This window comes from Phyllostomus discolor, chromosome 8, assembly GCF_004126475.2.
Source record: "Phyllostomus discolor isolate MPI-MPIP mPhyDis1 chromosome 8, mPhyDis1.pri.v3, whole genome shotgun sequence".
Taxonomy (NCBI): domain Eukaryota; kingdom Metazoa; phylum Chordata; class Mammalia; order Chiroptera; family Phyllostomidae; genus Phyllostomus; species Phyllostomus discolor.
The window spans coordinates 106,346,262-106,366,867 of NC_040910.2; the positions used below are offsets into that span (position 1 = coordinate 106,346,262).

The window sequence follows — 20,606 nt, forward strand, 5'->3', positions numbered from 1 at the left end:
GAGACTGAGCCAGGACTCTGTCCCCCTCCCCCCACATACTGTGTCTGAATCTATGGCTGTGACTGGGGCAGAAAGAAGAGGGGGTATAATGGCCCATAGTGACTCATTAAGGTTTCTGCCTCATCCTTGGGGCCTCTGCTGGCGTGAATGTGGTGCCAAGTGAATTGGCTGGCGCCTCTCCCCTTTCTAGAGACAGCGGCAGGGCCCTGGGGTGTGGTGGGGGCGTGGCTGCACTGTGGGTTCCTCCAAAGCCCTGGGGCTCTCCGACCAACCTCTAGAAACAGCCAGAGACAACAACTACAAAAATAAATAATTTATTTCCTATCCAAAAGTGAGCCCAGGGTGTTGAGGGGTAAAGGAGAGCTGGAGACCAGGGTGAGTTTGTGAGAGGTCAGGGCCCTGAGTGAGACCATGTTGGGAAAGGGGAGGACAGACTTGGCTGAGGCCTGGAGGCAGGGGGAGGGACAGGGAGCGCTGCTGGAACTGTTTCAAGTTGCTGGCGACAGAAGAGACCACCTTCCGTGACAGCCTGCAGAGAGACAAAGATGTCGACAGGCCCGTGACCAGAGGGTGGAGAGAGACATTGGTGGGCTCCCACAGTGCCCGCTGGGACATAGGAGCCTTCAAGCACACTCTAAGACAAGGACTGCAAACTCAAAACCCCAGAGACCAGACCAAAAAGAAAAAATCAAATGAGCCCTGGCTGGTGTAGCTCAGTAGATTGAGCTCGGGCTGCGAACCAAAGCGTTGCAGGTTTGATTCCCAGTCAGGACACATGCCTGGGCTGCAGGCCGCAGCCCCCAGCAACTGCACATTGATGTTTCTCTCTCTCTCTCTCTCTCCCTCCATTCCCTCTCTAAAAATAAATAAATAAAATCTTTTTAAAAAATCAAACGAGGGAAGGCAGCGGGCTATCAGGATGGTCAAGAAACACCGGGGCCGTGAAGAGGGGGAGAGTTCAGCCCCATCGAAAGAGGACAGGGGTGCCCCACGCCAGCTGATTATTGCCAGGTGGAATATTGGGTCAGGATTACCAGATCTCCCGAAACTTTTCAGAGAGCCTGGGATAGGAAATCTGGGTTTTTATGTGTATTCCCCTGATTTCTGATGGTGGCAACTCATTTCTATTTTAAAGAGAAGCTGAGAGGCCAGGAATACGTATCTGGGGGTCATCGGTTTGTCTCCCCTGTGGGCTGTGGGATGCCGTGAGCCCCTCCGGCTTGGGCTGATAGTGGGAGGCCTAAGGAGTCTTGGGTTGCTCAAATGCCAGCCAGGTCCTCAGATCTAGCCCTCTAGATTCGGAGAATAGATTCCTCTAGAGAGCAATGAGCAACATTACTCTCAAGGTTTCCAGCAGAGCTGCAGGGGCGGGGACAGAAGACCTCACAATGTCACTACGCCATCTCTGGCGTGGAATCGGCTATCTGTCCATCCCTCCGGCTCTAGACACCAAGATCTTGTCTGCTGTTGCCTCACTCTTCCCGGGCTGGATCTGGGGCCCTCCCCACCCCCTCCCGCTCCCCCATCTCTACCTGCCTCCAGGTCCTGGGGAGAAGGCAGGACGTCTCATCTGCCCAGCCCAGTGGGCACCGCATTCACTCTCATGCCTGTCGGGTTCCACGGCCTCAGGTGGCTCCCCTCCCAGAGAGGATAGGAGGTTTGGAAAAGGAAAGAGGGTCAGAAGTGACCAGGCTTTGTGAAAAAGTTCTTAGAATCCGGAGCCAACCAGACCAGCTGGTGGCTGCTGACCCGAGGTGGGCGGCCACGGGCCCAGCCTTTCCCTGGTGGCGGGTGGCAATGCCCGCCCCAGACAGGCCTGGGCCCGGGGCCAGGGTCAGTGGAACGTGTCTGACCTGGACCGGAAGCTGTGTCTCATGAGACTTGGGGTCCGGAGTGAGGCCTCTGGCACTGGGGAGGGTCCCAGAGGGTCCGGCTCTGAGGGGTAGGGGGACAACACGCAGGGTCTCAGGTCGTAGGGGGCAGCTCTCGTCTCTGCTGCCCCCACGGTGGCTGGGCAGTGGACCTCAGCGAGAGTAGTGTCCTGGAGGCGAGGTGATGGCCCCAACAGATGGGGAGAGAGGCATGGAGGCCTGGGCTGGAGGCATGGAGGGTCCGAGGGCCACGCCGAGGCTGTCGGGTGGCCGGGGGGACCCAGCCTGGCCTGCAGCAGGCCCATCATGTGCCGGAGCTCCTGGCTGAGCTGAGACACTTCCTGGTTGAGGCGGGAGATCTGTGGGAAACATGGGGATTGTTTCCCAGGGGTCACGACTACCCTGCTGGGTGCACCCCCACCCCACCCCACCCCACAGCTGACAAAGTCTTTTCATAACCACTCTCGGCTCATGGTCGCCCTGAGAGGGAAGCAAGGAAGGGGCTATCTGGTCTCCATGGAAATACCCCAGACCTTTCCAAAAAAAAAGGTTAGTGATGGCAGCCACTGCCCTCCTCCCCGACACCCCACTTTTAGGAGATGCACAAAAATGTGCTTGAGGAGGCTGCGTGGCTTTGAAATGACAGAAGTTGCCTCACTGTCAGGCGATCCCATCACACAAGGTCAAGCGTTGTTCAAATTTCAGGGAGCGCAGAATCAACCGAGAAACTTATACAAATGCGGCTTTCTGGACCCCACACATTCCAAATGGGCAGAGACCCAGGAAGCTACATTCTACCAGCTTTTCCAGGTGCCAGAGGACACTCGGGCGTGGAGCCGCTGGCCTAGAGCAGTGAGCGGAGACAGGACTGGCCCTCAACCCTGCAGAACGTGCGCTGGGCCCCGCCCCCAGCCCCAGGCCTTGCCCCTCCCCCCAGCTGCTCCCTAGGGATGATTGATGTTTATCTGCAGGGAAGGCTGACTCCCAAGGGCTGGGCCTGGCTTCGCTGTGGTGACAACTCTGAGATCCCTGGGGAGGAGGCAGAGGTAGCGGCAGAGTCTCCCAGTACAGCATCTGGGCTCTTCCCGACCGGGACTCAGACATTGGGCTCCAGGTGCCCCCGGGGCTGAAGGCCTCTCTGCCTCTCTGTCCTCGACCCCCACGTTTGCTTAGCACTCGCTTCCTGGGTCTGGGGTAAGGGAAAAGCCTGGAGCACTGGGACGTGGTCAGGGGCATTCGGGGCAGGAGAGCATCCCCTGGTGGGGCGGGGAGGAGAGGCCCCCCTTCCAGGCTGGACGGCCTAAGCCGGTGGGGGGTGGGGGGGAGCTGCCATCGCTGAGTACTTCACGTGTGCAGGGCTTGGGCAGGGCGCCTGCGCACTCTCACTGCACCCTGACGACAACTCCGGCACATGGATCGTGTCCCCCATTTTTAGACAAGGAAATCGAAGCCCAGACAGGTTGCGGGACCTTGCCTAAGATCACCCAGCTAGTGTGAATATTTAAACTCAGGACTCCGGCTCCAAATCCTGAAACGCTTTTGTACAAGGCATGCCCCTGACCCAGCATGATGTTCTCCGAGGCTGGAGAGCAGGAGCCAGCCCCCACCCACCTCCTGGTTCAGCCGGCAGACCTTCTCCTTCACTTCCTCAGCCCCGGCGGCCAGCTCCTGGCCGCGCCCGGTCCCTGCAGACAGAGTGGGGCGGAGGGATACAGTGAGTGCCGGGAGCATCTGTCTGGGGCGCGGGCTGGGCCCCTTCCTGTCACTGGGCAGGCAGAGGACCAGAGGAGAGGAAGCTCTGGGGTCAGGATGATGGGGAGACCAAACTCTCGGGCTGTTTTTGAGGCCCCGTGATTTCCGCGGGCCGCCCACTCTTCTGGTTTCCAGGCACGAACCTTCCTTTTGATATCTGAACAGTAACACGCTCTTGTCGTGCCTCTTTGCATTTCGACACCTGCCTTACTCTGCCCCTCAAGCGCTTACCCAGGGTTTAAGACCCAATGCAAGAGTCCCCTCCTCCAGGATGGACAGCTAAGGGGGCTCTCCTTTCCTGCCTCAGAGCCCTGCCCTGGTCTCAGGTGTGGTATCAGCACGCTGTTGCGGAGTCGTTTACCTGAGTACACAGGGGTCTCCCCCGTGAGACTGGGAGATCGCTAGGAACGAGGGCCCGCTCTGGTTTATCCGTGCATTCCGAGCACAGCCCCCGGCACGTGGCAGGCCCTTACCTCCCGTGGGAGGGATAGGCGGATGAATGAATGTGTGAATGGCAGGTGAATGGCTGACTGCGCGTTGAGTCCATTGCTGGCCCTTACCTGGGGGAGGGGCCTGAGAGTGGGACCTGGGGTGCTCAGGCCTCCTGCTGAACTGGAATGCCGGGGCCTCCGCTGAGCTGCCGGAGTCCTCAATGCCGTCCACTACCCTGGGATGGGGGCAGTGGTCATCAGTCCCACCGGGAGAGGGTGAGGGCCAGAGCAGAGCAAGCAGAGGGGGAATGCGGCCGTGGTGCCAGGGAGCTAGGGAGGAGCAGCAGTCAGAGGCGAGGCGTGGGGTTGCAAGCTGTGGTGGGTCGGGAAGGGCATGGCGGGCACATGGGGCAGAGACAGAGAGGAGCACTGGGGGCAGAGCCTCGAGAAGGTTCTGGAAGCCAGCAGTGGTGCGGGGCAGGCAGGGGCGGCTGGTGCCTCACCGGGGGCTGAGGTCCGAAGGTCCAAATGTTCCCAGTGGGGGGATAAGAAGCTGGGGGGGCTTCCTGGCGGCAGAGCCCCTGGCAGGGCCATAAGAGGAGGGGCTGCGGCCCTGGCCAGCCAGGGCAGGAGACGGAGATGGGGACAGGGAAGGGGAAGAGATCAGGGCCGAGGAGAATGGGGGCAGCTCGTCACCCAGAAGGCTGACCAGGGAGCCGCGGGGCCGGGCTGGACTGAGGTTGGGCAGCAGGAGGGGCCTGCGGGGCCTGGGGCCACCTCCAGGCCCGGCCCCGGCCTCGGCCTCCGTGATGGACGGCAGGGTCTTGTCCGAGGAGGAGCCGAGGCTTTCCGAGCGGGGCTGTGGGCAGAGGGGCAGCTGATGTCTCAGGACAGTGGACGACAGGCCTCGTCACTAAGCGACAGTCTTTACTGGCAGGTGATGTCCCCAGTTCCCTCTCCCTTCTTCCCACAGCAGAGGAGCAAGGGAAAGGCGCCCCCCTCCCAGCGTCTCCTCCGCCACGCAACCTCAGCTCCACCCAGGAAGGGAAGGGTACCTGAGAGAGCCGAGGGGACCGGGAGAAGCGGCCGAGGCCCTGTTGGGGACAGAGGGGGTTCAGCTTACTCACCCCTCCCCACTCCATCAGTACAGCACCTCCTAGTCCCACCCACCACTGCTCTGGGGTTTGAGAATAGGGGGTCTTTTTGTGGGTTTGAGTCAGAGATACCTCCAACTCCAGCTCAGAGAAATCCTGAGGGGTTGGAGAGTCAGTGTGAAAAGCAATAAAAGGCAAAGGCCTAGCTGGCAGGCGCAGCTCAGTGTATTGAGCGCGGGCTGCGAACCAAAGCATTGCTTCCCAGTTCGATTCCCAGTCAGGGCACATGCCTGGGTTGCGGGCCGGGTCCCCAGTGGGGGCCACATGAGAGGCAACCACACATTGATGTTTCTCTCTCTCTCTTTCTCCCTCCTTTCCCAACTCTAACAATAAATAAATAAAATATTAAAAAAAAAAAGACAAAGGCCTAGGGGTAACCTATAGACCTCAACCAAAACCGGCTCAGGGAACATTCGGTGAGTGAGGAAGCCCCGGGGGAGGGCGCCCAGTCCTGAGAGGGACTGGACCGAGGAGGAGCACACAGGGGGCATGGTTTCCAAAGTGCAGGCCCTCTGGGCAGTCTGGAGCGAAGCTGAGGGACGGGCAGCAGGAGGTGACGGGTCAGCAGAGTCGGAAGGAAAGGCGGTGAGAGATGCTGCATGGGTGGGGGGGGGGGTGGCCAGAGGGGGAGGCCAGGAGGGTTGGACGGTGGTGAGCACGGAAGGGGCAATGGATGGGGTTGCCTGGGGTGGAGAGAGGATGTTTCCAGGGTGTAAGGCGATGCCTGAGGGTCTCCCTGGGGCTGGCGGAGGTCTGCGTTAAAGGAAGGAACCTCAGAGGAGATGGAGGCCGTGCGGGGGTGGGGCTTACGTACACTCGTGTCAGAGCCCTGGCGCAGGTTGAAGGTCAGGTCGCGGGGCAGGCCAGCGCGGAAGGCGGCCGCGTACTCAGGATAGAGCTTCAGGACCTCCGCCAGCCCGCGGCTGCTCAGCCGCTGCAGGCCGCAGTACGTCAGCGCCTTCACGTCCGCGCTGGTCTTCAGCACGCAGGTTGGGCCTGCTCCCACCCCAGGCTCCTGCCCCAGCTCCGTGGTGTCTGCCCCGATCAGGTCCCCCTTCCCTGTGGGGAAGGGATGGGGGCAGTGAGCTGGGGCCGAGGGACCAAGAGGGTATTCCTAGTCAATGGATTTGAGGGGCAGTCAGCGTGCTTGAAGGATGGCTGGAGGGGGCCGGTCAATGGGACTGATGGAAGTGATCAGTGGAATTAGGAACAGGTCAGTGCAGAGTGACTGGTGAAGCTGGCAGACGGTCAGTGAGGGACGGCAGTGGGCTGGAGGAACCATCAGTAAAGAATGGCCAGGGGGGTCGGTTAAAGGGTAAAGGTCAATGGAGTTGAAGGTCAATGGTGAAGTGAAGAGCCAATTGAGGAAGTGTCAATGGGTTGAGGGATGGCCAAGGGATCAGGGCAGAGCTTGAGGGGAAAGGTCAAAAGGGGGCGGTGGTAGGGAGAAGGGACCAAGAGAGAGTGCTCCTCAGCAGGAATTCCAGCTACCCACCGGGAGTGCCCCCCGCCCCCCCCCACCCCGTCCCCAAGGCCGCTGGGGGGAGGGGGAGGGGTCGGTGGCAGTGCAATCCTCACCCAGGATGGCCAGCACCATGTTGTCCCGCAGCACCTCAAGCGAGCCCGAGCAGACGTAGTAGTGGGCCTGCAGGGCGTCCCCGCGGCGCAGCAGGTACTCGCCCGGCGCGCAGAACGAGGCCTTGATGTGCAGGGAGAGGGCCCGCAGGCAGCCCCGGCTGGCCGCGCCGAACAGCGGCAGCTGCAGGATCTCCCGGTTCAGGTGCAGGGAGATGTCGGCGCGCAGCTCGTCGGGGAAGTCGCGCAGCAACTGCGGGAAGGCCGTCGGTCATTCCGGCCAACCCGCCCTGTAGCTGCTCCCCTAGTTCTACACACATGTGCTGAGCTGTCACCGAGGAGACAGCTCGAACTCGCCCTCTGCTCAGAAGTTACCCCTTCCCCACTTTCCGGAAGACTGCTTTTGTCTAGCCTCCATTTTACTCGTGTGCGGCCCCGACGGCTGGGCGGAGACCAGGTCTTGCCCCGTCTGTCCGTGGACCAGGGTTACGCACACTGGTCACTCACACTCGTCCTGGTTGCTCAGCCCCGAGAATGCAAGGACCATCCCCGGTGGGTCAGCCCAAGCCTGGAAGTCAGCCCTGCTCCTAAATCCCTGTGGACCTTGAGCAAGCCACTTTCTCTCTCTGGGCTGCCTGTGAATGGCAGGGTTACACTAGACCTTGAACATCACCAGCAACCCCGTAGGAGCCAAACTGAACACTTGCCGTTCCATCCTTACGTCATGGAGCCCTTTGGCCGCTGTGGCTTGGCTGAGCTCTCCCTGGTCCCCATCGCCTCCCCAGCCTCCTCATCCTCAGCCTGCCTCGTGGCTCCCTGCTAACTTTCCACGTTCTCCCTGCACCATGGCACCCAGCACCAGGACGTCCACACTCCCTGTGGGCCCGGGGTTGTACCCCAGGGTCCAGACCTATATTTTCAACTAACTCTGAGGCACACTCCACCTGGGTCCCCCATAGGCACCGCGCTCTCGTCACGGCCCCACTTTGGACCCTCATCTGCACCCTTAAGTCCAGCCTTCCTCCTGCCCTGTCCCCACCACACCCCTCCCCCAGGCCAGGGCCCTGGGAATCACTCTGGGCTCCGCTCCTGTACCTGGGATCACCGAGCCCCATGGCGCCTGCCTGCTCTCAGAAATACCTCCCAGGTCCCCAGGCCACTCCCCAGCCTGGACATTCTGGCGGATAAAGTCCAAAGTCAAGGCCATCTATGAGCTGGGCCAGCCCCCCAGCCTCTTGCCCTCTCTCTCTCTCTCTCCACCCCCCAGTGCTTGCGCCTCAGATCCCGAAGGCTCACGGAGCTACTCTCAGTTCCCCGAACTCGCCCTGCTCTTTTGCGTCAGCATTTCCGGGCCTGAGTTCCTATTGCTCTTTCTGCCTGGACCAGAAGCCCGATTTCCTGATTGTCCTTCACGGTGTCCCGCCTCCTGTGCCACTTTCCCTGACCCCTTGAGGCCCAGGCCCAGTGAGGATGCCCAGAGGCACACACAGCCCCACAGCAGAGCCCCGTTCACTGTGTGATTTGTTTGCCAGGCTGGCATCTCCCTGGGGCGAAGAGCTGCGTGGGATCACCTCGGAGCTCCCCGCGCCCAGCACAGAGGCAGGGCCACAGCAGGTGCTGGGGAAATGGCGGCTGAAGGGAGCAGGGCATTCGCTAAGGCCTGAGCTCTCTTTAGGCTCCCAAATTCTAGTGTACAGGAAAAGCGATGTGGATTTGGGTGGGTGCGTGCCCTCGTGAACACCACCTCACGGCCCGGGACCCTGGGTGCCTGTATTCCAAACCCAGAGAGGCTGGAGCCCTTGTGCCATTGCGCCCCCACGTGGCGCAGACCAGGAGTCCCAGCGTCCTACCTCGTTGGCGTCGATGCCGCCGTTGACGGCCCACGTGGTCTGGAAGTACTCCAGCATGCGCTGCTTGAGCGGCCGCGGCAGGCGATGCACGCGGATGAAGTCCTTGAGGTCCTTCATGCGGCGGTGGTAGAGCGAGCGGCGCGAGTACATGCGCTGGATGATGGCCGTCACGTTCCCGAACACCACCGCGTGCATCAGCGCTGCAGCGTGGGTGGCGGGCAGCAGGTTAGGGTGGGCACCGGCTCCCAAACCCACCCTACCCTGGTTGCGGCTCTGGGTTCCTGGGGAAGGGCTGGAGAGCCAGTGGGCTGCTGCGTGCCTACCTGGTGCCAGGTGCTGGCTTGGGGAGAGGACTAGAAAGTGGTCCCAAGGGGCGTCAGACCTGATGCTTCTCTCATTCCCTTCCCCCACAAATAGGTCATGAACGTGTGTTTCCCATCCCCTTAGCAAGAGGCACGCCTGTCGGTGGCATCCCTGGGGGCCGGCACGTAGTAGGTGCAGAGGACAGCTCTATGAATGAATGCAGGGCTGTCTGGATGGCCTTCTCTGGGCCCCCATTTCCCTATCTGCAAGCTGGGCTTAGCAGGGCCATGGCGGGGCTGGGCAGGCCTGGTCTCACCGCCTATGAGCATCGTGCAGATGGAGAAGATCTTCTCGGCGTCCGTGTTGGCACACACGTTGCCGAAGCCCACGCTGGTGAGGCTGCTCAGCGTGAAATAAAGCGCAGCCACGTAGGCACTGCGCCTCGACGGACCGCCTGCAGAGCCGTTGACATAGGGCACCTCCAGCCGCTTGCCCAGCTCGTGCAGCCAGCCTGCGGGGAGGAGAACGGATGCAAGGAGCCTCAGCTGCACCCAGTGGTGGCGAACTGGGTTTCCCTGAGCTGCCTGTGTTTGCAGGTCAGCTATTTGGTCAAGTATTTATAGAGGTGAGGGGAAGTTTGCGTGGGCTGGCACAGGAAATGTGAGGAGCAGCTGTGGCCTGGGCCCCGGTGCCGTGGGTTGGTTACCACTGCAGCCCAAGGCCACCAATGCCCCACACTGCTGCCTGGCTAGGGGTCTCTGCCACTCTCTCACAGTTTGTTGAGTACCTCCTGTGTACAGGGTGCTGGACCCTGACCCAGCCAGACAGTCTCCCTGCCCTGGTGGAAATTACAGTCTGGAGGCCAAAGAGACGTGAAATAAATTGTTGTTGCAGGTGGGAGGCGAGCTCCTAACAGTGAGCTAGAGGGTATCTTAGGAGTCCCACTAGGTTAGGGAGGCCCAGCGCAGCGGGGTGGGGGGGAAGAACATGGTTCCTGAGCGGCTCCCTTAGGACAGAGCGTTTTAGCTGAGGCTGCAAGGAACAGACAAGTCATTAGGTGAAGGGAGGGGAGACCACAGGGAGGGGATTCCAGAGAGGAAGGCATGTTCAAGGCCCACGGTGAGAAAGCAGTGCAACCTGGGGGCTGGAGGGAGGTCTGCGTGGCTGCGGCTCAGGGGGCCCGGGGCGGGGACCCAGCGGGCTGCTGCCGCACGCAGGGCGTGCACTGAGTGTGGACTCTATTTTCACGGCAGAGGAGCCACTGGGAGGGGCCCGGGAGGGGTACAGCTCCCTTTGCCCCAAACACCCTCCCTACCACTAGAGTGCATCTGATACTGCCTTTTGATTTTCTATCACCAGTCTTGCTCCCCTACTAGGCTGTGAGGTCCCCCACGGCAAAGCCCTGGTCTTCAAATCAGTCTTCCTGTGCTGATCCGGAAGGAGCTCAACGCATGTTGGTTGGATGAATAGAGGAATGTGGGTGTGGGTGTGGGGTGTGGCATTGGCTTGGGTGCCTGCGTGGCAGGGCAGGTGGGTGGGTGGTCAGCGAAAGCCTGGGGTCAGTGGCTCACCGATGTCCCATAGCAGCGGGTCATTGGCCTCCATCTCCCGGCGCCCGATGACGTACCAGACACAGGCCATCCAGTGGGCGAGGAGCGCGAAGGCGGACGTGAGCAGCGTGAGCACCACGGCGCTGCACTGCGAGTACCGCTCCAGCTTCTGCAGCAGCCGCAGCAGCCGCAGCAGCCGCACTGTCTTCAGCAGGTGCACCAGCGATGTCTGCGGCCGGGCGGCGGGCGGGGGAGGCTGTCAGAGGCACAGCGCCCCGCAGCCTCCGTGCCCCACCCCCAACGTGTCCCCCCCCCCCCCCCCAGCACCTTGCCGTCAGACTCCTGGAGCCAGGGGAAGCTACAGCAGGAAGAGCATCTCTGTGCTAAGAAGGTGGCCAGAAAGTGCAGGGGGGTGGGGGGAGGGGGAATGATGCAAAAACTAATGATGGCTAACGGTAAGGACTTACTATGTGTCAGGGCTGGGCTAAGTAGTTGTAAGCCTCATAAAACGATGATGCCTTCAGCCCAAAGATCCTCCCTGCTCCTGACTTACAGGTAAGTAAACTAAGAGAGATCAGTGACTTGCTCAAGGACGCAGACCAAGGAAATGAGGGGGCTGACACCCCAAATCCATTTGGTGGCATGCTGCCTTTTAGCACCGTGGTCGGCGAAAGAGCAAGTCCCGGACGAAGGCAGGGGAGCAGACAGAAAGACCTCTGGCCCATGCACGAGGTCCCTGGCGCCCTGGGTGCAATCAACTGTGGACAAGAGCTGGTTGCCGGTGACAACAGCACTTGCGGTGGGAGTCACCCTCGAGATAGACTTGTGGTAGAGTGGGGACAGGCCAGGACGAGGGAAGGCTCAGGGACCTTCTTCTCTGTGGGCCAGCTGCAGACGAGAGGGTCATGCTGACGTGTTAAGGGGGGACCGCAGGGACTAAGGGAGCCTGGGCTCCAAGATCTTAGCCCTCATGGGGTGTGGCACCTGGCAAGGGCCCTGTAAACGTTAGCTGTCATTGCCACTACAGCTGCTTTCACTGGGGTTATTAAAGCTTTGGTTAGCTCTTCCGGGCTCGGGGATGAAAGGCCGGTGAGGGTTACCTTCTCACTGCTAGGGCTGGGCGCTCTGGGGCGGCGTGGGTCACCTGCTAGGAAGGCCCTTCGCTGTCCTTCCAGGATCTACAGGAGCATCCCAGGTAGCCCTGGCCCTGCACGGCTATTGAGTCACCTCATGCCATTTTATCTCATTTTAGGTGAAGGAGGTGGCCCTGAGTCCCGCCCTGTGGACCCTCTCCAGGGCTGAATGCCTGCCTCCGGTTCCCAGAGCTCCCGACCTTAGTCCTTCAGGGCTTCCCTCAGCCTCCCGTCCCCATGCTGTGCTCCCTCGGGGCCTCCTCTCCTCTGCCCAGGCCGCCCCAGATCCAGCTCCTTCGGTCCCACAGCTCTGCCGGTGCCTCCTGGCCCCACCTCCCTCCAGCCCCAGCACTGCCCCTCGCCTCCCCGAATACCGGGCCACCCACTCAGGTGCCCTGGTTTCCTGGGAAGCAGGGTTCTGTGTTGGAAAGAATACTAGACTAGGAGACTGGAGACCTCATCCCAATCTTCTGCCCATCACTGCTAGCTGTGTGACCTTCAGAAAGCCACCTAACCTCTCGGAACCCCAGTATCCCCCTCTGAAAAAGAAGGATAGGAGAATCTGCCCTGAAGGGTTACTGCAAGGCTCCCTCCTGAGTGATGTGCGTGTAAAAGAACTTAGTAAACTATAAGGGGCTCCTGAAGGGACCAGAGGAGGGGGAGCTGCCTGGGAGGGGGGGCCAGGGGCTCTCCGCAGTCCTCCCTCTCCCCAGGGACAGCCCGGTGGGCACAGGGGCTGCGGAAGGGTTGGGAGCTGTGCCTGGAAGGGCCAGGGCCCCGGGGCAGACACACACACACGCACGTGTGTGGGAGCATGCACACACTTGTACACAGCCAGGAGAAGAGGCCCACCGCTCGTTGGCGGCTAGTTAAATCTGGCTGCGTGTAGGTGGTTTCCTGCTATAGCTGAGTGTGGCGGGGAGGGGCGCGCACGGGGAAACTGCTCACCACTTCCCCAACCAAAACCAAGGGGGTCTGGGGACCGAGGGTGGGATTCCCTCCCCCTCGACCCCAGATGACCTACTCCCTACTGGCCGGGTGTGGGGCTGGCCACTCAAGGGCACTTCTCTGCAGCCCCTAGGGATCTGAGGGGACACGGGTCTCAGCACCCCACCTCCAAACCCACCCGACACCCTGTCCCTCCTCGTCTGGGTTTGCATGCTCCCCGCAAATGCTCCCTCTCCTGCCAGCCCACCCCACTCTTCATCTGCAGCCCGGCTCCACTCCCACCTCTCACGGACCCTCCCCAGGCTGCCCTCGCCTCTGCCCAGCTGGGGTGCTCCGGCCTCCCCAGCACTGGCTAGATTTTTTATCATTTCTATCCATGCCCATGTTCCAGCCTGGAACTCCAAGGTCAGCTAGCTCCGTGCCCAGCCTCCCCCGTGCCCCCCGCCAGTAACTGGGCCTAACCTTGCATTTCATTCACCTCCTCGTCTTCTGTGCCCACTGTCCCCGCCAGGGGTCAGGCCCCCTCAGCAGCTTGGCTGCTTGGAGGCTGAATCCTTGCTCCTCTTCCCCACACTGACCATGCCCCACACCGTGCTTTGCAGACAGCCAAATGCTCATCCGTTGTTTGTTGAGTAAAAATGTAAAAAGTACCACTTGCTCGGCACCAGGCCAGCGCCGCCTCGGTAGCCCTACTTAGCTTCCCGTTTGTCTCGGCTTTCCCCAGAGTCTGTGAGCCCAGGTCCCCAAGAGCACACGGACCCCCTCAGAGCCTTCGCAGCTCTGAACGTGGGGCTCTGCCTGTAGCAGGTTCCTGACACGTATCCGCGGGTGGAGGGACAGGAGGGACTGAGCCCGAGCCTGGAGTCACTCCCTTAACGGGAGACGCTCGGACGGAGCCGGGAGGGCAGGCTGCCGCGCAGTGGGGTGGGACGCGGGTCGCTCACCACGGTGACGTTGAAGACGTAAAGCAGGTCAAAAGGCAGAGCGGCGATGAGGTCCACGAAGAACCAGGTGGCCAGGTAGTGGAGGCCGATGGAACGGGGGGCAGAGACCACCTGGCCCGACTGGGACACGTAGGTCGTGCGGAAGTTCAGGATGATATCTGCAGGTGCGAGAGACAGCTGCTAGGGTGTCTTGGCCTGGAAACACAGGCCGAGGGGCCAAGGACCTGGGTGAGCTGGGGACAAGCCTTAGAGACCTGGAATGGACTGAGAGGCAGGGAAGGGGAGGACCGACGGGGCTTCCGGCTGGTTCTTAAGGCAGCGGGGCAAGAGGTAGAGGCTGCAGGGTTAGGAATCAGGGCACGTGGGCCATTACGACTTACAATCCCAGGGATCGATGGGTAACTGGGTACTCTGAGTAACTGGGTCCTGCAGCCCAGAATAGGGCGAGGCTGGACTGAGTGGGCCCCCCCGGCCGCCCCCCCCCCCACACACACACCAGGGTATGGGGGGCAGAGGCTCTCACCCAGGATGAACAGCATCTCCACGGTGATGTCGCTGACGAGGGTGTGCCGGGAAGTGATGGGGGTGTCGTCGTCGCCCGAGAAGCAGACGTTGTAGGGGACGGTGACTGCGACGTAGAAGGTGGCGAGGAGGATGAGGCCGTCCCAGACGGCCTTGGGGACGCTGTAGTGCAGGAGGAGGCAGCGGGACCCCTCCACGGAGGCCACCTTGTACTCAGGCACCGATGGCTTTGGCTCGAACACGTTCTAAGGGGAGAGAGGCAGTGGCTGGGGACACTTGGGGGCCAGAGGAGCCAAGGCCAGGGGAGGGAGAGGCTGGGCATGGGGGAGGGGGCGTGGGCACCGCAAACACAGCCACCAGGAGAGGCAGGAAGTGCAGGAGAGGGTTCCAGGGGCCGGCACCAGACCCTTCCTCTGCCAAGCTACCGCTCAGGACGCCTTTCAAATCAATCGTGTTTTCTGGGGAATATTTGAAGGCACGACCTTCGCCCTGCCTGAGGATATGATGACAAATCAGGCACGTGCCCTGGCTTGAGGGGCCACGAACTTCTCCTTCAAGTTCCTCTTGGGTCCCGGGGGCCCCGTGGAGGATCAGTGTGTCTAGGAGTGAATGAGGGGAGGCTGGCACAGCACCCCTGTCCCTGTAGCCCCGAGGGACTGCGGAGAGGGTTGGAACTCAGTCCCGTAGCTTCATCAGGGTCCTAGGAGCAGGACAGGGCCAGGTGCGAGGCCCCCGTGGGGGCTTTCCCCCTAGGACACAGCTTGTGATTCCCCCCTCCTCCAGCAGGGTAACCTCGTCAGCCAGAGGCAGATGCTATAGCTGCTGTTAGAGCCCGGGCCTGTGCTAACTCCTGAGCAGAGCGACGTGAATCACGGGGAAGCAAGGGAGATGGGGACGGAAGGAGATGTGGGCGGGGGGAGGCCTGGGACAGAGCTGAGCTGGCTGCAAGACGTGGACAGAGAGACAAGTCACTGGAGGGAGACCAGACAGACAGGGGAACAGGGGGACAGCGGCAGGGAGCCTCCGCCTCACGGCTGGCAGATGTTGGGGTGAAGGCAGCACTCACATTATTGGTTTTCAGGCTTCCCTGGCCCCGGCGGCCAAAGTGGCCGGTCAGTCTGCGTAAGGCGGTACGGCTCTGTCTCCGGGCAAATCGAAGTCTGGACCGGGCTCCCCTCCTGCCAAGGGAGTTGTCTATTGGGAAGAAGGTATGGAGATGAGTAGGGGCACACCCCAGGAGGCTGGGTAGGGAGAGGTCTCGTGTGACCTCGGGCTAGGACCTCAGACCGTGCTCGCCTTCTCCCCAGACTTGCAGTTACCATGATTACTGTCCCCATGGCTTCCTGAGGGGCCGAGACCCGGGCCTCCACTCTGAGTGATGTCCTTGAAGGAAAAGAGGAAAAGCACAACCTCCCCCATCTCATTCTTGATGGGCATCATGTCCAGGAGGCACCAAAAGGCTGACCCTGTGGGTATGGAGAGATGGAGGGGGAAGGTGAGCAGCCCGTGGCGTCCCTCACTCCCCCAGGTTCCTGGGCATCGTTAAAGGGTTTGGCTGGCCCTGGCTGGCATAGCTCAGTGGATTGAGCACGGGCTGGGAACCAAAGTGTCCCAAGGTTCGATTCCCAGCCAGGGTACATTCCTGGGTTGCAGGCCAGAACCCGCAGCAACCGCACATTGATGTCTCTCTCTCTCTCTCTCTCTCTCCCTCCCTTCCCTCTCTAAAAATAAATAAATAAAATCTTTAAAAAAAAAAAAGGGTTTGGCTGGAAAGAACTTCAGATACGTCAGCCAACTCCTTCACCTTCCAGACAGGAGAACCAAGGCCCAGAGAGGGTCAGGGACCCATTCAGTGTCACACAGCCAGCTTGTGGCAGTGGGAGGACCAGCACCCGGGCTCCCACTGTGCCCAGTGGACTCTGGGTAAGGCCCGGGGTCTGGGCAGGGCTGCAGGCAGGCCACGCCCCTCACCGTCTTTCCGGTAGAAGCAGATTTCAGCCCTGTGCTCCTGGTGGCTCTCCAGGGCCTTGTGGAGCCTCTGCAGGGCCGGCTCGCTGGTCTCCGGGCCGTAGAGGAAACGGCAGCTGCACGTTTTCTGCATGACCTCCGTGCGGCCGTACCCCGTGAGCTCGCAGAAGCCGTCCGAGCAGTAGACGATGGGAAAGCCCCTTGAGCCCTGTGCATTGGCCAGCAGGAAGTTGCTATCTGTGAAAAGAAAAGAGGTCAAGATCAGGTCAAGGCCAGGAGGGGAGCTCAGCTTCTGGGTGGGCTGTACCTCCCACGAGGTACACCTCCCCTGTGGTGGGAGGTGACAGAGTCAGAAGCCTCACGGGCTTCTGTGTGATTCCTGGGTCCCCCTCTGGGATATTCTCAGAGTTAAGAAGAGATAGAACGAAGGACGGGGACCTAAGGGTGGCCTGGAACTGGGACGGGGACTACGAGGGGATTGGAGAAGGAGACCAAAGAATTCATGTTGTTCATCCACCTGCCTTCGAGCTAGTGAGCCCTTACTGTGGGAGGCAGCACGGCACGGGGAGTTAGGGCACGGGCTCGGCACCCCACCTCTGCAGTGACTGACAGTGTGGCCTTGAGCGGGTTAACCCGCTCCTCTGTGGCTCAGCCTCCTGAGCTGCAAAGTGGGGTGGGGGGGGCGGGGGGGTATGCCCTCCTCACACAGTGGCCGTGAGAGTCACAGCAGTCACCTGGGGAGAACTCTGCTAACACAGTCGGAGCCGCACTGAGGAGGCGAAGCGAGACCCCCACACCGGCACAGCTGTCAAAGCATAGCCCCCGCCCCGTCGTCCCGTCCGAGAGTGGACAGGGCAGAGGTTCTGTGGATGTCACACCCATTTTGTCGATAGGAAGCTAAACGGCAGACATGACCCAAACTCACTCATCCCCTCTGTGGGAGGAGGGATACAGTATATGAGTAGTGTCCTCCTTCCCTGCCTTCCAAGAAAGGTTCTCTTTTTAGCATCTCTGTAGCTAATTTCAGGGGGCCTGTCCCCAGGGCTCCGAGTCTGGCAGGACCAGGCAGTGGAGCTGTGGGTCCAGCAACGCCAGCAGCAGGACCCGAGTTAGCTCCCTCCAGGTCCAAAGGGTGGGAGGCCACAGGGGGTGCTCTAGGGGCCACCTAGGGACAGTCTCCGCTGAGGGAAGGGGCCTGAGACACAGCCAGCCCCAGGACGCTAGGAAGGGTGACTGCATGAGGGTGGGGTGGCTGGTGGGGACACGGACGGTGCCTGGGAGGTGCTGCTGGGTCCTGGGCAGCGGCGGCTTCCTTCTTCCGTCCCAGAGCCCGTTGCCCCGGTGATGGGCGCTATGGAAACAAGGGAGGCGGGTGTGGAGGAAGGGTGGGGAGGAGGGTAGGTCCCCCGGCAGCTCAGTTTCCGCCCTCGGGTACCGCTGCTCCCGCCCCCCAGCAGGGTAGCACCCCCACCATCCCAGCGAGGGTGCCCGAGAGGGGCGGCGGGCGGCGATCTCCAGGCTGCAAAGTAGGAAAAGGGATCTGCGGGAGGAGGGGCGGGGAGGGAGGCGTGTGGCTGTCCGAGGTGCTGAACCTGCAGCCCACGCTGGGGTGGGCGAGCGGGGAGTTCCCTTCCTCCCACGGACCACCCCCCTTCTCCTGCCTCACCTCCCTCAGACGCAGACGCGCCACGCTCTTGGGGTGCGTGGCCTGAATCTAAACTAGGTCCTGCCGAAGTCTGGTCTTCTCTGCCTCCCTCCCTCTCTCTTTTCCTGGGGGAAGGGGGCGCTGGAGCCGTCTGGGCGTGGACTCCAGAGCTCGGGACTGCAGACGTCCGACCTCGGCGTCTCGGATACCGCCCCCCACGGCCCTGGCCGGGCTCTGCCCCGGAGTGGGACGCTCCCCAGGAGCGTCCTCTCTGTGCGATGCCGCACAGAGAGCCTTCCACGCCTCCAGTCACACCCGCTCGCTCTCTCGGCCCCCGGCGCTCTGGGCTCTCTCCCCGCCTCGCCTCGCAGGGCGCTGCCAACGCCGTTGCTTCACCGCGGCTTCGGAAGTTCCTAGACCCTCAGCTCCACTCTCCTTCTCGCCTCCGGCCTCACCACCTCCGGAAGACCCAAGCTGGCCCGGTCTTGGCGCCCAGCTCGAACCCCCGGCCCCAGCCTCCGCCCCACTCACGCGTGCCGTCGAAACGGGTGGCGATCGTGTCCAGGAAGGTGTTTTGTGGGGCCAGCAACCCCTTCATGACTGGCATGGCCTCGGGGCGCGAGTTCGAGGCTTGGCGGTGGGGTGCGTTCAGCTCGGCGGGGCCCAAGGGGGCGCGCTGCCGGCGGGGCCGGGGCGCCCCATGCGCCCGCCTGCCTCCTACCCTCTCTCTAACCGCCGCCGCCGCCGCTCTGCTCCGAACCCCGCAGCTTTCGCCTGGGCTCGGCGCCGCCTCGGTGGTTCTTTTCCCCACGGGCCAGATTCTTTCCCCCCGGGCTCGGCCCGCGCCCGCCACGTGGCCCCGCACGGGGAGGGGCCACCCAGCGACACCCGCACCTCTCTCTGCGGTCCTCCTGGGGAAGGGGAGCGGCCCACGCGAGTCTCTGGCGGAGAGAATTCGGGACACGCCTACCGGGAGAAGAGGTTCGAAGAGGTGGGGCGGGGCTTGAGTGCCAGACACGCCTCTTCCCGGGTGGCCACGCCCCCACGTGTGGTTCCCTGGCTCTCCTTGTGGCTCCGCCCCACGGGCTTCCCTACTCGCCGCCCACGCTGGAAATGGTATCTGGTTCACAGGGCTGCCGGCCCGCTGGAGTTGGGCTGTCTTGCAGCACCCTGAGAACCCTGCTGTTCCTTTGTGAGCCAGCTAGGGTTAATGCGGCTGGCTTTGCTGGTTGGGGAGAGACAAGGCTGGGGTCTCAGTTTCTAGAATACACTGCTTAGCCCTCACGTACGCCTCAGTTTGCAGAGGGCCCACGGGCAAATTCTGCCCGTGAGCCTAGCAGGGTGGATGAAAACAGCTTTGGAGTCCACCGGGGAGAATCCCGGCTCTGCCATTTACTAAATCTGTGGATTGGCCTCTCCGAGCCTCACTTTTCTCATCTGTAAAATGGAGCTAATACTTCTTTACCTCATGTGTTTGTGAGAATTGAGTAGCATAAGGCATGTCATTGGCACAAAATAAGTGTGTTGGAGAGCAGTTTTCTCTCTATTCTCACTCTTCCCACTGTCCTGATTTAACCCTCCTCTCTCTGCTGCCGTGCAAGGGGAGGAGAGGCTAGAAGCCACTCTGGGGCAGAGAAAGACAATTTCAGGGTGGATAGAGTCAGTTGGCACATCTCCCGTGCGCTGCTGGACCTTGAACTACATCTTCACTGAGACTTAACCAGTACAGCAGTAAGAAGGACCCAGGTGAGAACAGACAAAGGACTTTTTCACCACAGAAGCAGAAAATTACTGGGGCAGCTGAGCCTGGAGGCTTAGGTGGCTGCTTCCCGGAACAAAACAGTGAAGGCCAGCGAGAGCGGAAAGATGGTCTTGGAGAGGGCGCGCCAGTTGCCTGTGCCCCCCTCCCCACAGAATATGAACCCAGCACCGTCTGGGATGTTAGATTGCTTAAAATGTCACGTCTTTCTGTGTCTCTACTTTTGGATGCTATATTAGCTTCTTAGGGCTCCTGTAACAGAGTACCGCAAACTGGGTACTTAAACAACAAAAAAGTATTGTCTCACAGTTCCGGAGGCGAGAAGTCCAAGCTCGAGATAATGGCAGGATTGGTTCCTTCTGAAAGCTGTGAGGGAGAGCCTGTGCCATGCCTCTGTTCTAGCTTCTGGTGGGTTGCTGGCAGACTTTGGCTTGCAGATGCATCTCCCACCTCTGCCTTTATGTTCACACGGATTCTCCCTGCGTGCATTTCTGTGACTAAATTCCCCCTTTTTATAAGACCTCTGCCTCCACTCCAATATGACCTCATCTTAACTAATTATATCTGCAATGACCCTCCCAATAAGGTCACATTCTGAAGGGCCGGGGATTAGAGCATCAACACGTGAATTTGGGGAGGAGGCACAATTCAACCGGTAACTGGTGTGTTCCACTCAAGTTGCAGGAAAATCTCTCCCCATCCCCACATTCGTGACTTGCAGCTACCTACAGAATAAAGTGCAAAGTCTGATGACTTGTAAAGGCCTTCATCATCCGGGCTGCACGACCTAACCGCCTCCCCTCTGGTGCCTCACCTCTCCCCGCACTCTCCACCCCACGCTGCAGCCACTCTGGGTGATTCACGATGAACCTCATATTCCCTGCCTTCTCCACAGGCTCCACCCGCAACTCTTCCCCCCGGGGACTCCTCTGGGCAGCCCTTCTTGCTCCCCTCCCTCTCCTGTCTCACGGTAGAGGCCGGATACAGAAGAGCATCGAGAGACGTGTCCCACATCCTCCCATCCAAGCACGCACATCTGAGGTTTTTCCCGAACCCCAAGACCTTGCATGGATCCTTGCTCTGGGGTCTCCCTATCCAGGAGTGTTTCGTATTCAACGACCCCCGGAGCTGAGGTGTCCCAGAGCTGGGCTTCCAGGCTCTCGGACTCCTTATAGTTCGCAAGACTCTTACGCCCCCTGGA

The 20,606-nt window shown here is 61.0% G+C and overlaps 1 protein-coding gene across 2 annotated transcripts; it reads right to left on the reverse strand.

Moving 5' to 3' along the window:
- Positions 1-298: 298 nt before the first annotated feature.
- Positions 299-18,770, reverse strand: KCNH4 (potassium voltage-gated channel subfamily H member 4). 2 transcript variants are annotated; one of them, XM_036033917.1, is made up of 17 exons: positions 18,178-18,383; positions 16,005-16,238; positions 15,353-15,499; positions 15,100-15,227; positions 14,035-14,278; positions 13,512-13,669; positions 10,508-10,715; positions 9,253-9,447; positions 8,634-8,833; positions 6,787-7,036; positions 6,023-6,267; positions 5,110-5,148; positions 4,558-4,913; positions 4,184-4,290; positions 3,483-3,556; positions 1,533-2,230; positions 299-529 (listed from the first exon to the last, which is right to left on the reverse strand). In XM_036033917.1, the coding sequence occupies exons 1-16, from the start codon at positions 18,251-18,253 to the stop codon at positions 1,835-1,837; spliced, it is 3,057 nt and encodes a 1,018-aa protein (XP_035889810.1). In that variant the 5' UTR covers positions 18,254-18,383; the 3' UTR covers positions 299-529; positions 1,533-1,834. The 2 variants fall into 2 exon arrangements, with proteins under 2 accessions (XP_035889810.1, XP_028376985.1); XM_028521184.2 differs by having other exon boundaries at positions 302-529; positions 1,537-2,230; positions 18,178-18,770.
- Between the last annotated feature and the right edge of the window lie 1,836 nt (positions 18,771-20,606).

Bases quoted from the DNA above. Each gene is read 5' to 3' on its own strand.
- KCNH4 (XM_036033917.1), bottom strand. From the start codon at position 18,253: ATGCCAGTCATGAAGGGGTTGCTGGCCCCACAAAACACCTTCCTGGAC. The intron at 14,279-15,099 runs GTGAGTGCTGCC...CTCTCCCCTTAG, and splicing joins GAAGCCTGAAAACCAATAAT to AACGTGTTCGAGCCAAAGCC. The intron at 5,149-6,022 runs GTACGTAAGCCC...TGTCCCCAACAG, and splicing joins GCCAGGGCTCTGACACGAGT to GGCCTCGGCCGCTTCTCCCG.